At 31.8% G+C, this 14863-nt stretch overlaps 1 protein-coding gene across 1 annotated transcript; it reads left to right on the forward strand.

Moving 5' to 3' along the window:
- The first annotated feature begins 1795 nt into the window (after positions 1-1795).
- On the forward strand, positions 1796-5444 carry LOC106360846 (ubiquitin carboxyl-terminal hydrolase 20-like). Its single transcript, XM_013800514.3, has 8 exons — positions 1796-2824; positions 2910-3030; positions 3107-3217; positions 3319-3467; positions 3555-3875; positions 3956-4075; positions 4171-4669; positions 4768-5444. Exons 1-8 carry the CDS (start codon positions 2396-2398, stop codon positions 4944-4946), a joined length of 1929 nt encoding a protein of 642 aa, XP_013655968.2. The 5' UTR covers positions 1796-2395; the 3' UTR covers positions 4947-5444.
- Positions 5445-14863: the final 9419 nt, after the last annotated feature.

Genomic DNA, 14863 nt, shown 5'->3' on the forward strand with positions numbered 1-14863 from the left:
TCTCGCCCTAATGAAAATGGCGTATACCAACAAGAAGACCGGTCAGATTGATGATGGTCTTGTGAGGGACGTGGTCGACCTGGTCCAAACTCAGGTGTACGACGAAGTGTCTCAGCTTCAAACCGATGATGACGATTCGACGGCTTCGACCAACTTGTCCCGGGTTCGAATCAACGAAATCGTTGAATCGGTAAGTTTTTTTTTTTAAAGTTCAATTTATTTATTTCTTGATTTTTATTTTATCATCAATTTATATTATCTAAATTTATTTTTTTTATATTTCAGTCGGTTCCAAAGAAGAAGGGACGTATGGTCGGTTTGGGTCGTCGCTCCCGGTCGGCTGCTCCTTCTTCTGCACCACCGCCATATGTTGATCCGGAAGTTCTTACGGCTCAGCTGAAGGACAAGGATGATCGGATATCTGCGTTGGAGACCCAGATGGCAGCTCAACAGGCGGGCTATGAGACCCAGAAGAGGCTCAACGAGCAGATGATGGAGATGATGAAGAGGATGTACCCGAACGAGGTGTTCCCGAACATCCAAGACCCGTAGTTTTTTTTTTTTTTACCAAAAACTCTGAATGTTTTATTTAACTTTGAATATTATCTACTATATTTTATTTAATGTTTTATTCAATTTTAATTTTAATTTTAAATTTTTAAATTTAAATTTAAAAAATTTAAATTTTTTTTAAAAAAATAAATTTTTTCGAAATTCCGAGGGAATGGAGTTCCTCGGAAAATTCCGAGGGAGTTTTGTCCCTCGGAATTTTCCGAGGAACTCCATTCCCTCGGAAAATTCCGAGGGAAATATGTTCCTCGGAATTTTCCGAGGAACATATGTTCCTCGGAATTTTCCGATAAACATTCCGAGGAATGTTTTGTCGAAACTTCCGAGGATTTGACCATCGGAATTCCATCGGTATATTCCGAGGAACCTTCCGACGAACATATGTTTCTCGGAGTTTCCTCGGAATTTTGTTTCCTCGGAATTCCGTCGGAAATTTCCGACGGAATTCCGAGGAAGTATGAATTTCCGAGGAGATATTTCCGAGGACTTTTTTCGTCGGTATGTCGTCGGAATAGCGTTATTCCGACGACATACCGACGATTTTTTCCCTCAGTATCCCGATATTTTCTTGTAGTGCCTACTCGCTTTCAAACGCGATACAATCACCAAAGTATTGAAACATTAATTATCCTCGATAGAAACATATAGTTGAAAGTTGTGAATTTCACTTTGTGTAATAGCATGTTTCTTCTAGCTCAACTATGAACAACATCAACAATATAGAAGAAACTGCGAATTACAATGAGGAAGATTATCTAATCAAAACTGATACTCTTTTGGATGAAGACACTTTCATGTCTCTTGCATTTGAATGGTGATCCACTGCATTGGTGAAAATCGTACATAGAAAAATTCATATGGCACAATCGTCATATCAGAATGCAATTAACATTGATGTTATGATAATATGCTGTGCATTGTTTCCGGTAACTCATAAATACTAAATTGAGCTAAAAAGAAATTGAATTCTATATTATTATTATCTAAAAATATCATTCAAAATTAATAAGAAACCTAATATATAATAAATATACTAATAAATATTTTGTAACATAATTATATCTGCATATGCGAGTAAAACACCTAGTTATGAACAATTCTATATTTTTAAAATAAAAAATGTTTAAAAAAATAATTATTTTTAAAAAATAAAAGTGATACAAAAATAGTAGAAGGTAAAAAAAAAACTAAAAATTTGTTTCTTTTAACAACTATCATGTAGCACGCACGAATACAACATTTGCAGATAGTATCCTTTTTTTTTGTCATCTTGCAGATAGTATATAGTACTGAAAATTAATGGCTTGAAAAAAAATTAGTGATGATTCTGATTTTGTAGTTGTGGGAGGATACAAATCAAATTATCAATCAAGGATACTAATTACTTGTTACTTATATTACCAATTGGTTTTAAAATTTATGGTTGGCTGTGCTACAACTAAATTGCTTTATCCTTGTATAAAATCTGTAACTTTAAATTATTAAAAAATATTTTAATATAAATGTTTTGTATGTATTAGTAGTATATATTACCAATAAATTATTAAAACTATTGTTGGCTTGAATAGAATTAGAGTAAAAAAATCTAAACGTGTGGCCACCACCGACCTCAAACAAACGTACCGTATATAAGAAGCATATCAATCAGATGTTCGACGTCTATATTCTACTTTAGAGATAAAAGATGGCGTCTCGATTTCCCTTCTCCACTCAAACCCTCTCCTAAAACTTACTCTCATCTTCGCTTACGATCTTTCTCCAAATCAGTGTTCTCGACTTCTAGACGAAACCCTAATTTTCAATCTTAGGGTTTTGTCTTAATACGATGCTGGTGGCTAATTCCGAGTTCTCTTCATCTATTTTACCTCGTTCGCCGTTAATACCAAACCCCGTCGAAACCATAGACGAGTCGATTGGTAATAATCAGGTCTCGTTCTCGACGGAGGAGGTCTCAGTTCCGCCTCGAAACTCGGATGAGCCTCTCTCTACTCCGTTGGACGAAACCCTAATCGCGCCTTCTCCGTTACGTCTTGAGCACGGCGAGTGCAGTGATGCTCAAGTCATGAACAAGCCTATAAATCACTCTAAGAGAAACGATACACACTTGGACATTTGTTTGTCTAAATCTCCAGATAATCGCCAACAATGGTCTCCCAATGTTTCACCTGGATCCGATACTGATGTTGACTCAGGGAACCAACCCTTGTGGAGATTCAGACAAAAACCTCCAGAGATCGTGGAATCCCCTTGTGTTGTATGTTTTCTGAACTTGTGATTCTCTTTTGTTTCAGTTTTAGGGTTTTGTCTGATTACAATTTGACATCAATTCGTATATATAGGGTGCTGGACTTTTGAACCTAGGCAACAGCTGTTTCATTAACTCAGTCTTGCAATGTTTCACTCACACCGTGCCTCTTATCGAGAGCCTCTACGCATACCAATATGAAGACCCTTGTAACTGTAAGACTGACTCTCTCACAATGAGGCTTTTTATTTTTCTTATTTTGACATAACCTTGTACTTGATCTGATATTAGGCAACCAGAGGTTCTGTGTGATAAGGGCTCTTCGATATCACATTGGTGTTGCACTCGAGACCACTTCAGTATTTTCAATATCTCCGGTCTATTTCTTTAACAATCTCCGTTGTATGTATCCTCCACAAATAAAAAAAACTCCCGTCATAATATTTTTATTATATTTTTTGTATATATTTCTCTGAATTTAATCATTAAACTACCACATGCAGGTTTTTCACCTGACTTCCGGCGTTACCAACAAGAAGACGCACATGAGTTTCTACATGCGTTTCTGAATAAGTTGGAGATATGTTGTTTGAATCGAAGAAATGATGTTAACTTTGTTCAACATATCTTTGGTGGTCGTCTCGTCAGTGAGGTAAGAAGTTAACTCTAATTAACCATATATTTTTGTCAAGCAGTTTTCCTATGCGTTTTAAATTTTGATTCGGGATACATGTATCAGCTTCGTTGCTGCAACTGCAACTACGTTTCCGAGACATTTGAAGATTCTCTTGGGTTGAGTTTGGAAATTGAAGATGTTGATAACCTTCAAAGTGCACTAGATTCCTTTACTCGTGTAGAAAAACTTGAAGAGCAAATGAAGTGTGATAACTGTGATGAAAAAGTTTCAAAGGAGAAGCGACTCTTGCTACAAAATTTGCCACAGGTTATCACATTTCACTTGAAGAGATTCAAGAATAATGGATATTTCATGCTGAAGAACTGTAACTATGTCGAGTTTCCGTTGGAGTTAGACTTGCAACCATATATGAGCAATGACCAAGTATGTCAAACTGTCTCTCATCACCCTTCGAATTATTTGTGTTTATCTAAGATAACACATTTCTTTATTTCTTAATTTAGGTTGCTGCAAAATATTATCTTTATGCTCTTGTGAAGCATTATGGATCATTAGCTTATGGTCATTACTCTTCCTTTGTGAGGTCAGCCCCAAGTATATGGCATAAGTTTAATGACAAACAGGTGATACATCTAGTAGTAACGTTGATTGATTGATTGATGTAACAGTTTAAATAAATTAACATGTCTCTTGCTGTGACTTTGAAAAACCTTGGTAGGTCACTAGAGTCGATGAAGATTGTGTGTTATCACAAAATTCATATATTCTTTTCTATGCAAGAGAAGGGACTCCATGGTTTTCAACAGCCATTGAAGAGTTACATCCAATGACCGAAGAAGATACTAGCTCGGAATATCCTTCGCCAAAGTCCGTCTCTGATCCTAGCAACGAGGAGTGTTCATCTGAAATCAGTTCTGAGAATGTATCCAAAAAGGGATGTGGCTCAGCGGGAGTATCAGACCTATTACATGTCGAGACAGAAGAGAGTTGTGGAACCCACTCCGACGAGCCTAAGGAAGATAATGAGTTGTCTCAATCTGAAGAGTCTAGTGATGAGGAATCTTCCATGGAAGTGCTTTTGGACCAGCATGATCCTGATGATGATTCCAACAACTCATGCACTGAGAAAGAAGCAGATTCTTGTTTTGCCACTGAAAGAGCTACAACTGGTGTTGCCTTTTCTCCTTATTTGATAGGCTCGTCACCAAAAAAGCCGGGTACCATTCTTTTTAACTGAGTTTTATGCCTTCTTCAATTAATGTTAACCTCATGGAGCTGAGTACTTACTTGGTCTATGTGTGTGATGATTTTGCAGAAGGAAATTTTCAAATTCAACTCGAACGAGTGGAAGCTAAAAAGAACTATGAAGAAGAAGAACCTTACAAGCAACCATTACTAATAAGCCTCATGAAGAAACCTCCACCACGTGATAGAGAGTTGGGCGAAGCTATGTCTACATCTGGTTCTGCACAAAAAAAACTAAAAACATCATGAAATTGTCTAGCAGTCTGGACATGTATCTTATCAGCTTTCTTGATCGCTTAATTAGCTAAGAAGCATCTTCTAGGTGTGATAAGGGAAATATTGGTGGTGACTTTGATTAGATTAAATCAAACTTTAATACTTTGTGCATAGTAGCTGATTTTGGAACTTCCGGTTGATTTGACTTGTTTTGCTGATTAATAAAAACTTTAGAATCATTCTGTCAATGACTTTGTTTTTGTTCTAACTCCGAACTTCAAACGCCTAATGGCGACAAATTAATAAGATCACTACTATAGACCAGACCACAGGACAGTAGACAACAATTTGTTAGTGAGATGAAAGCCGGTCGGTTTGGTTCCGGTCACTTTCAAACCACTTGATTAACCAATAATTCAATTGAAATGAAATTTACCAAGTTAAATACACTAAGTAAAGTGTTAAAGCCTGAAGATTATTTGGACTATGATTATTTTTTTTTCAAATTTGAGTAGCAATATACTAGTCTCCTTCCGAGTCTACACTTTGTTTCGTTTGTATTTTGGTTAACAACTGAAAAAGAACTCTACCTATGCACCCATAATATCCCAAGTTCAAATCTCTTTCGTACATATTTAATTTTAGTTTCACAAAAAAACAACTGACAAAAAAAAATACAATTTTCTCTAGAAACCAAATAAAGAAAAGGGATGGAGGATAAGGAGAAAGCCCACCAGGGTCAGGTCAGATATGGTGTGCCGTGTCCAAGCCAAGTGATTAATTTTTGACTAAATCCATTCTTTTTTCCTTTTTGTTTGTAGAATTTTTGTCTAAATGTCAAGAAAACAACTTCTGTTAATATGTTTTAAAATATTTTAAGCGATTCCTGTTGAAATTAACATGGAAAGGTACATGCATAATGTTAATTAATGTATTATTATATAATACATTAATTGCTTCATATTATAAATTATAATGTATTAGATGATACTCTCTCTCTCTCTGTTGATGTTTTAAGGTTTTCACACATTAAAATTTTAAAAATATTTACATATGTTTTGTTTAAATTATAAATTTTATACCAACCATATTTGAATTTAAAATTATAATAAATTATTAAAACAAACACATGAATAAAATTGTAAAACATTAATCTTTCAAATACAAATAAAAAGTTGAAAAATAATTCATTTATATCACAGGTCACATTTTTTTTTTAAGATTTATCACAGGTCACATTGTGTTGGAATTATGTGTGTAATGGGAAATATTACTCAGCAATAGAAATAGAAAAACAATAAATAGGTAATACTAGGTTAAGACCCGCGCCTTGCGCGGGATGAACATTATATATAAAAATTATTTTATGTATTAAATATTTTTACATATTATGAAATAATAAATATATATTGAATAATTAAAAGTCAGTAACTATTAAATATATAATTAAATTAGTGTGAACATATAAATCAATTTTATTAATCCAATTTTTTTTAATATTTGATAGGATATGTAATTAAATTTAAATGATACTAACATACATAGTATATTTTTAATACTAATGTCTATTAAATGATGATTTCTACTCATATAGTTTTTTTTTTTTTTACAGCAAAAAACATTTACAGACTCAACTTGACTCTGTAAACCAAATCGGTAACTCCATATCCATGTGAACGACGAAAGACGGTTGTTTCCTAGCACTGCGTGCTAAGCTATCCGCCCGTAGGTTCTCCACCCGTGGTACATGAACGATGTTTGAGTTGATGAAACTTCTTTTTAAGAGCTTAATGTCTTCCATATAGCTTTCAAATGCTGGCCATTCTTCTGGTTCCGAAACCATCTTCATATAGTTTTTTTTGATCATTTGTATCTTTCATAGAGAAAAATTTAAATTACTGATAACAAAATTTTCATTGTGAGATTAATAGTTTTAATAATTTATAATTAAAAAAAATAAGTTATCAATGTTCGTTCAAAACGTTTACCAAAAAATTGTTCAAAGTAAATTTTGAAACTAAAAGATTTATGTATTTTATATGGTTTATAGTTTAATTTAAAACGATATATATATATATATATATATCAATCTTAATAATTAATTAAATTATACTTTTCACTTATATAATTTTGTAATCATTTGAATGTAAGACTTTAAACAGTTTTAGTAATTTATAGTCGCTTTTCAAAATTCAAAATATAACATATACAAAAAAAATCTAATTTTTTTTTATTATACGGTTATTGTGGTTGTTTAATTTATTTAATAGTTTAAAATTAAACAAATATGATAAAAGATACACTAATTTTTATCAAATCTTTATTATTCAAAATCATTAATATCATATATACTTTAGCCACATTAGGCAATTCCGTAAATTTTATTTAAGGAAATAATGAAGTACATTAATAATGAATTTATTGTTAGTTTAATAAAAAAACTTATTATATAATTAGATGGACCAACATATTTCTCTAATGATTCTAAGAATCATCCTAGTGATGACATGTGGCTACAAAAAGAAGTTGTAATGCTTCTCAAATAATATATAAGGGATGTGATCATCAAAAACAAGTATTGAAAAAAAAAACACAAATTATTTATGAAAAAGGAAAGAATGTGCATTGGGACTATACAAAATGTGAAAGTCAAGTGGCGTCCTTTTTTCAAAGTCAATGGACAACAAAACGCAAATAAGATGTCTGCGTTCTTGTTTAAATGACTGCATACGTTTTAATCAAAATTGCCACAAGAAGATAATCCAAAGAAGATAATCCACCAATGAAAAATTATCGTTTTGACTAAATAGTTTCATTTTTCAAACTTTTCTATTGAAAAAACAATTTGGCATCTCCCTCCATCTAAATCATGCATGACAAATGAATAAAAAGCTTTTATTATCATATGACGTCTATACAATGCGTATTATATGTTTCCTTTACTTTATTTACTTGTCGTCTTTATCTTATTATATTATATGCTACATTATAGTCATTGTTAAAGTCAGAGACTACAGGTATCATAAGGTTGCAACAATGATTTATCATCATCGGGTCAACAAATTATACATCCGCATGAAACATGGTGGTCTAATTAACAAAGAAATAAGTGAATCTTATTGTAATAATAATAAGAATTCACCACTTTAGATAAATAATTCTAGGTTTCACCTATCGAATTTCAGTAGAACAAAAAACTGTGGTTAGTTCAATATGTAAGAAGAGAAACTTATTCGTTAAAGTTGATTTAAATATGATTTTACGTTTAGGGAACATATTGATTTATTAAAACACTGTACTTTCATATCAGACGAAGCATGACAACGATTCCAAACAAGTTTTGGTATATAAAACAAAATAGGTTATGTGCCTATATGATTTTGTTATAATCAAAATAGGATTTCCTTTTCAAGTGATGTATACTGGAATAGTTAGTACTGACTTTGCTATGTTGTACCTAATTAAATGGGAACAACAACCAAACGAAAGCACTACTAAACAAACGAGTGTGTTATTATATATAATCACCCATCTTTTGACCTAAATTTCTGCATCAATCTCTTCTTTATAAATGAATCATATTAAAATGTTATATACAAGTACACATGGATTAGGTTAAAATGTCCAATTGATGAGCCGCTTATTGCTCGCTACAAAAGCTATACCAATGGAATCTAATTATGTAATCCATCTTCTTATTATATACACTAATACACATAAACACCAATAATATAACAGCGAAGTAAAGTGCGATTCACACTTGTTCCAACTCATTCTTATGCACATACACTAATTTGAAAATAACATAATTCCGAAATGATTTTGTAGTTTTTGGTATCTTATAAACTCTGTTTTTTGTTCCCCAACTGTTATGCTATTTGACTATATTTCGGATCAAACTAAATATATCTCTGCTACCGCGAATAAGGATCTGCATTGGCTTCATCTTTTTCTTTAGAAAGAAAAGGATAGCACCGAAGAATGGAAAGAGCGAGATGGTGGTTTTGGTTGTTCCGTCTGCTCGAGCTCGCCTGAGGAAACTTCCCCCAAGGATGTTATATTAAAAGTATTTTTGACACGGAAAGAGTTTTTGTTAGTTGGTTGGTTCTGTATTGAGATGGATTAATTGTTTAAACAAATTAAACTATTATAGAAATATATTACACATATATTCTATCTGGTATTTTTAAAATATTAGAAAAAGAGAGGGGCAAATGAGAGACCACTGATGACGAAAAAGAAAAATATGGGATTTTTTTCTTAATCTAACAATACTAAAAGGTTAATATACTCAATGGAGAGGCATGCCACGTCCTCTTGAAAAATCAGCCAATCAGAAACAATTGTTTTGCCACGTCATATCAGTTCCAGCTCGAGCCCACATCTCAAATCCTAAATTCCGTCTTCTCCGTTTCCGATACCCGTAAATCTCTGTTACAGCTTCGCTCTCTTCAACAATCAATTATGTTCTTCACTCCCCTCTTAATGAATTCGTTTCACCTTTCTTTCTCCTCCTTTAAAAACTGCTTCGTCTCCTAAGCTGAACTAATGGCGATGAAACCAAATCAACAATGACCCCTAACATTTCCAAAGCTTAAGCACATGATTCGTATTCTCCTCCAGGTTCGTACTATCGTCATCCAATTTCTATTTTGTTTGAATTCCTTACGGTAGAAGAACAAACCTTTTGATCTTCTGGCTGACTCTAAATCTCTCTTTCCCTGGTGATCAAATTGATTATGTTACCAATCTCAGTATCTACCGCTGGGATATCCATCTCAAACACCTTTGGATCCTCCTTAAGAATGCGCCTATCAGGGTACTTCTCAGTAGGCTCTGCCTCAGCCTCCACCACAACAATACAATCACTGCTTGCTATCATGATCATCACTGTTACTAGGATGCGAACTCTGGTTACAGCTCTTACATCCGTGGCTGGTTCGTTCCTTTATCTCCTTCTTTCTCGATCCACCATAAAAAAAATTTCTTAGATTACTGTATCGTTAACTACTAAGAGTATTGAACCAATACTCTTGATACTGATTCAATTATTGCCGTCTTAGTCTTAAAATGAACTCTCAAACTAAATGTGCATTGCCATAAGATCCCCTTGATGTGTTTAGATTTGTGACTGAGATATTGATCTGATCTTATGTTATTTCTCTAAGGTACCAGTTGATAGTTCCGACGTGATAATCTAGAAAACACTATGTAAACGTGTTGAGTTTCTGTCATCAGAACATCATCTTCTACTGTTAAACAAAGTCCCGTCTTATATATTTTAGGTGTTCTGTCTGAAACTTTCAGTGTAGTCACTTGTGATGTACCAACTTATATCATGTTTCGTTACAGTGAAGTGACTCGGTTAACGAAACCGTTTTTGTTGTTGTGTGTGTCTTGATGAATCTGTCTCGCTGCTCTCTGTTCCTGCTGTCTGTTAGAGGAATGCCGCTTAAGTTTAAGATCGAACCACTAAGACCCAAAAGGAAATTCAACTTTGTTGCCTGTTGTTTTATGTTTGTCAGATAAATTAAAGAGGAGATTCAATGGAAGATAAAATCAAGAAGAACAAGACCAAGAATAGATCACTCCATCTATATGTTAGTTCTCTGCAATACAGAGAACTGATTAAAAAGACAAGAAATGGTCCTTCTCTACAATCTGTCAATCAATGAGGGTTCTGAAACTGAAGGAAATGTAAGACTCATTATACATCCTTCCTTTACTAAATAATCTCATGAAAGAACTGATTATGTGGATAACGCTTTCAACTTTTCTTGTGTGTGTGTAGTTGGAATTTTTATAAATATTGAATCTCACCTTCAGGGTTAACATAATCTCAAACTCAGATTTTTAGATTAGTATACACAAATGAGACCTTTCTAATTGCAGAATCATCCGTTGAGTTTGTGCTGCAAGAGTGGTTCATGTTGTACAAAATACATCAAAAGTCGTACTTTGATAACATCCAAGTAATATTACTTATTCATTATATCTTTTGGAACTTTTACTTTTCAGGCAAAGATGTAACATGGCTTCTCTTATTTCTTGATTTACAACTCAGTACATGTGGTGCCGTGGTGGTGTGGGATGCCTATTCAAGCTTTAGGGTTGATGTGAGTATTATTTCCTGCAATAACAAGACTGCATTTCCATCAACACGAGTTTCAGTTTTCAGGCCATTGCTCCTGACTGATGATACTCGAGTAATTAGCATGAGCACTGCATATTCTTTGTTGCTGAACCCACAAATTACTCTCAGTGAGGATTAGGCTGCAAATCGTTGGGGAATTTCCGGGTGAAGTCTATGGTTGAGAGAAAAGTGGAAATTGAGATGAAGTCACGGTAAAGAATCTTACAGTCTTTAGATTCTGATAGTTGTTTATACGGGGGAAAAGTATGAAATTATTAAAGCTGGACGTCAAATGCTAGAAATCAACAGGAACACTTTTGTTAAAGGTTGCAATCATATTTCATTTGATTTGCTGTCTTTTTACCATATCACTCTCTTACACGTATGTATTTATGTACTTTAGAGAAACCAAAGAGTGCTGAAATATAGATACTGAGGCAGGCAACAATCAGTACAAATATATATTTCACGAAAGACTTTCCTAATTTTTACATTTATGTACACACATTACATGCGGATCGATTGATAAACAATACCAATAGTCTCCTCCCAAACTTTTAGAAGAAAGAGGTATAGAGACTGGTCGATGCCTAGCTACCATCTCTTGCCTGTAAAGCTTCCATAAGAATTTTCTTCGAACATCTTTATGGGAAAAATCTTTGGCTTCTAAGCTCAAAAAGCTTTGATTGAGAATCCTGAATCTAATAACATAAACCCAAGAGCTGAGGAAGCTTAAACATACCAGACGTGTGTTTTTAATCTGTTCCAGTGAACAGTTTTTCACTTTGGTCGAATTTCTTGGCTTTTATGCCTGCTAATAGAACTTGGAGACTGAAAAAGGCACAGACCGTATATGCTATAGTAGCTGGTATCTGAGAACACAAAAGGAACACGACGATGAGGTAAAAGGTTAAGAAAAGAGAGTACGGTTGCTTAACTTCCCCCAGCAATAGGCTCCTGACTCGGGAGAATGATTGGATCAACGTGTTTATGATGTAAAAGACGTTAAAGATCAGCAACAAATGTCAATGCTTGATCACACCACTAAACAATTTTTTTGATGATAACAAGGTTTTAAAGTACTACTCTATTTCATATTATACGATCTTTTGGTCATAAAACTAATCAATTTTTATTTAAATATTATTTAATAATATACATTTAAACCAATCAAAAACATTAAAATATAATATTATTATTTAACCAAATTTCAAGAAAGTTAAAAATATCTTAAAAATATTAAAACATCTTACATTTTCAAACATCAAATTTTCTCTAGAACATTATGAAACGGAACGAGTAATATTCAAAACTTATTAACAAAACAAAAAGAAAGTAAGCTATTAGGTTAAAGGAACATTTAAATAAAATAATAATTTATTTTACAAAATAACAAAAATTAAACAGGCGGAAAAATATCTATGTAAAATAAAAGTGCAGAAAAAAGCGTGAGTAAATATTTTCTTAACTCTAAATTTTTTAAATGTTTTATTAATTAAAAGAAACAAATAAAGAAAATATATACAATTTTAAGTAAATAATTGTTTTACATTAATGATAACAGACAGAATAGATAATGGTGATTTTCTTTTCATCAAGACTAACATTCTTAAATATATACAATTTGCTAGGCATGTATTACAAAATATTTAGAGTCCAACCAACATTGGAAGACATAAAATTATATTTTTTTGTCTAATCATATATAAATACTACATTTAGTAATTCTGAGAAATGTAAGTATTTTTATTAGCATGGTTTGTATCATTCTGAAAGTAGAAATATATTTAAGATTTAATAAAATTTTCAAGTTTAAAATATAGTAATTAGGTAAATATTATATAAAGTAAGAACAAAAAAAGTATTTACTTTGTTTTCATATGGATTATGAAACTAATATTCAAAACATATTTAATTTGCTAAGCGTATATACCTGTATAAAATAGATGTAGTAATATGGTGAAGCTCGCAACTAGGAATGGCTATAAGAGTCTCTAAAACCATCCTGGAAATCCTTTTGCATTTGTAGCAATTTTTATAGTCAACTTTAATGAATAAGCAATTTCTTATATTCACTCAATGATCCAATCTCAAACGAATGGTTCTGACTTTAAAATCTTCTGATTACTTTCTAAGAAGCAAGCTTAGAACTTAAAGCAAATAGGTTGTTTTTCTTAAGCTCTTGGATGATTCTTTTTTGACATAACGCAAATTTAGTGTTGCACTAATCGTCAAGATGTGGATGTTACACTATGGGACAACCAATAATTTATGTTCAATGAGCTTCAAATCATAAGTAGTCGGAGATATAAAGTTGTCATGGCGACAAGTATATCCCTAAAATATATATAAAAAAAATACAAACTTAAAAGTCTGATACATACTCTGATTAATAATTTGCATGAAAATTATTATTCGCTTCATTATCAGCCACACAGTTTTACCTTGACACAATAATAAAAACATCAAAGACTTCAAAGGAAAAATAAAAGTAAAGTTCAATACATTAGTTAGAGATAAACTTCCAATCTACAACTCCTAAGATTATAATCAAGAAAACAAAATTAAGAATAAATTCTCGGCATCTTGAGAACTGTTTATGTATTATGAATTCAATTTTGATATTTTGGCCCAACTAACCAAAAAAAAAGTTATTACAAAAAATGCGACGAAAAAAACCTATATGCAATATACATATAACAAAATTCAGAGCATGTCTCTTTTCTTATAATATATCCTACACACTCAATAGTTTATTAACACAGACAATTCTACAATACAATATAACCTCAACAAATTAATAATGTTGGGACTTTGAAATTTTATTATTTTATAGAGATATTAATTTACAAAAGTTTTCTTAGTTAGATTTCTTATTTTTGATTCTAAGATAAAAATATATTTGATTTTAGTATATATATATTAATTGTTATTTTTTGAAATTTGACATTTTAATTTTATTATATTATTTGGTGTATATAATATATATTGCACATAATTTAAATGTGGTTTTAGATATACTATTACTAAATCTCATCAAAAATATATTAAATGGCAAGAATATAAAGATAATTTCATTGTGAATATAAAACAAATAATGTAATAATAGGTTTTTACTTATATAAAATATGTATAAATATAAATTATCAATTTATAATTTTAATGGGACCATATATTTACGTAGAATTTTCTAGAAACTTATTATTCTATCGATTTGTGTCAAATTTTGACCCGGTCCAAGTTGGGACCGGCAAAATTTATTGAGTTATAGAGATTATTAATTTATTCAATATTAATTTATAAAAGTTCTTGATATTCATACAACAAAAATAGTTAGAATATATAATAACAACTATCCGCGCGTAGCGCGGAAAACGATCTAGTTAAAATATAATGGGATTGTAAAGGATAGAGATGAGATGTCAAGCTACAATAATGGAGCACTAGTTTTCTCCACTTGGCTAATATAATATTATAACACGAAAAACTAACTTTCCCAAAAAAAATATTTTAAAGTCCATATTAATAACGAAAGGAAATTTCTTATCTCATACATAAATGCTTAATGTATAACCAACAATAATGGTGTGCGGTAAGGCTATGTAACGGAAAGGAATAACATATGAAGATAAGTCTCCAGTATATGACAAATATATTTAAAAATATGAAAATACATAATAAAGTTGAAAAATATATTTTAAAATACAGTGTTCTCTGAAAAATGATCATTAAAACCAAAATATCCTTTCATTATTTTTATAGAACTTAAAATCTTAGTTGGAATGTGGTTATATCATTGTAAGATATGCTTAGTAAT

The sequence above is a fragment of the Brassica napus genome, chromosome A8, assembly GCF_020379485.1.
Source record: "Brassica napus cultivar Da-Ae chromosome A8, Da-Ae, whole genome shotgun sequence".
Classification (NCBI taxonomy): domain Eukaryota; kingdom Viridiplantae; phylum Streptophyta; class Magnoliopsida; order Brassicales; family Brassicaceae; genus Brassica; species Brassica napus.

Coding starts and splice junctions, on each gene's coding strand:
- LOC106360846 (XM_013800514.3), top strand. CDS start 2,396: ATGCTGGTGGCTAATTCCGAGTTCTCTTCATCTATTTTACCTCGTTCG. Junction 3,218..3,318: donor TTTCTTTAACAATCTCCGTT/GTATGTATCCTC, acceptor TACCACATGCAG/GTTTTTCACCTGACTTCCGG. Junction 3,468..3,554: donor GTGGTCGTCTCGTCAGTGAG/GTAAGAAGTTAA, acceptor TACATGTATCAG/CTTCGTTGCTGCAACTGCAA.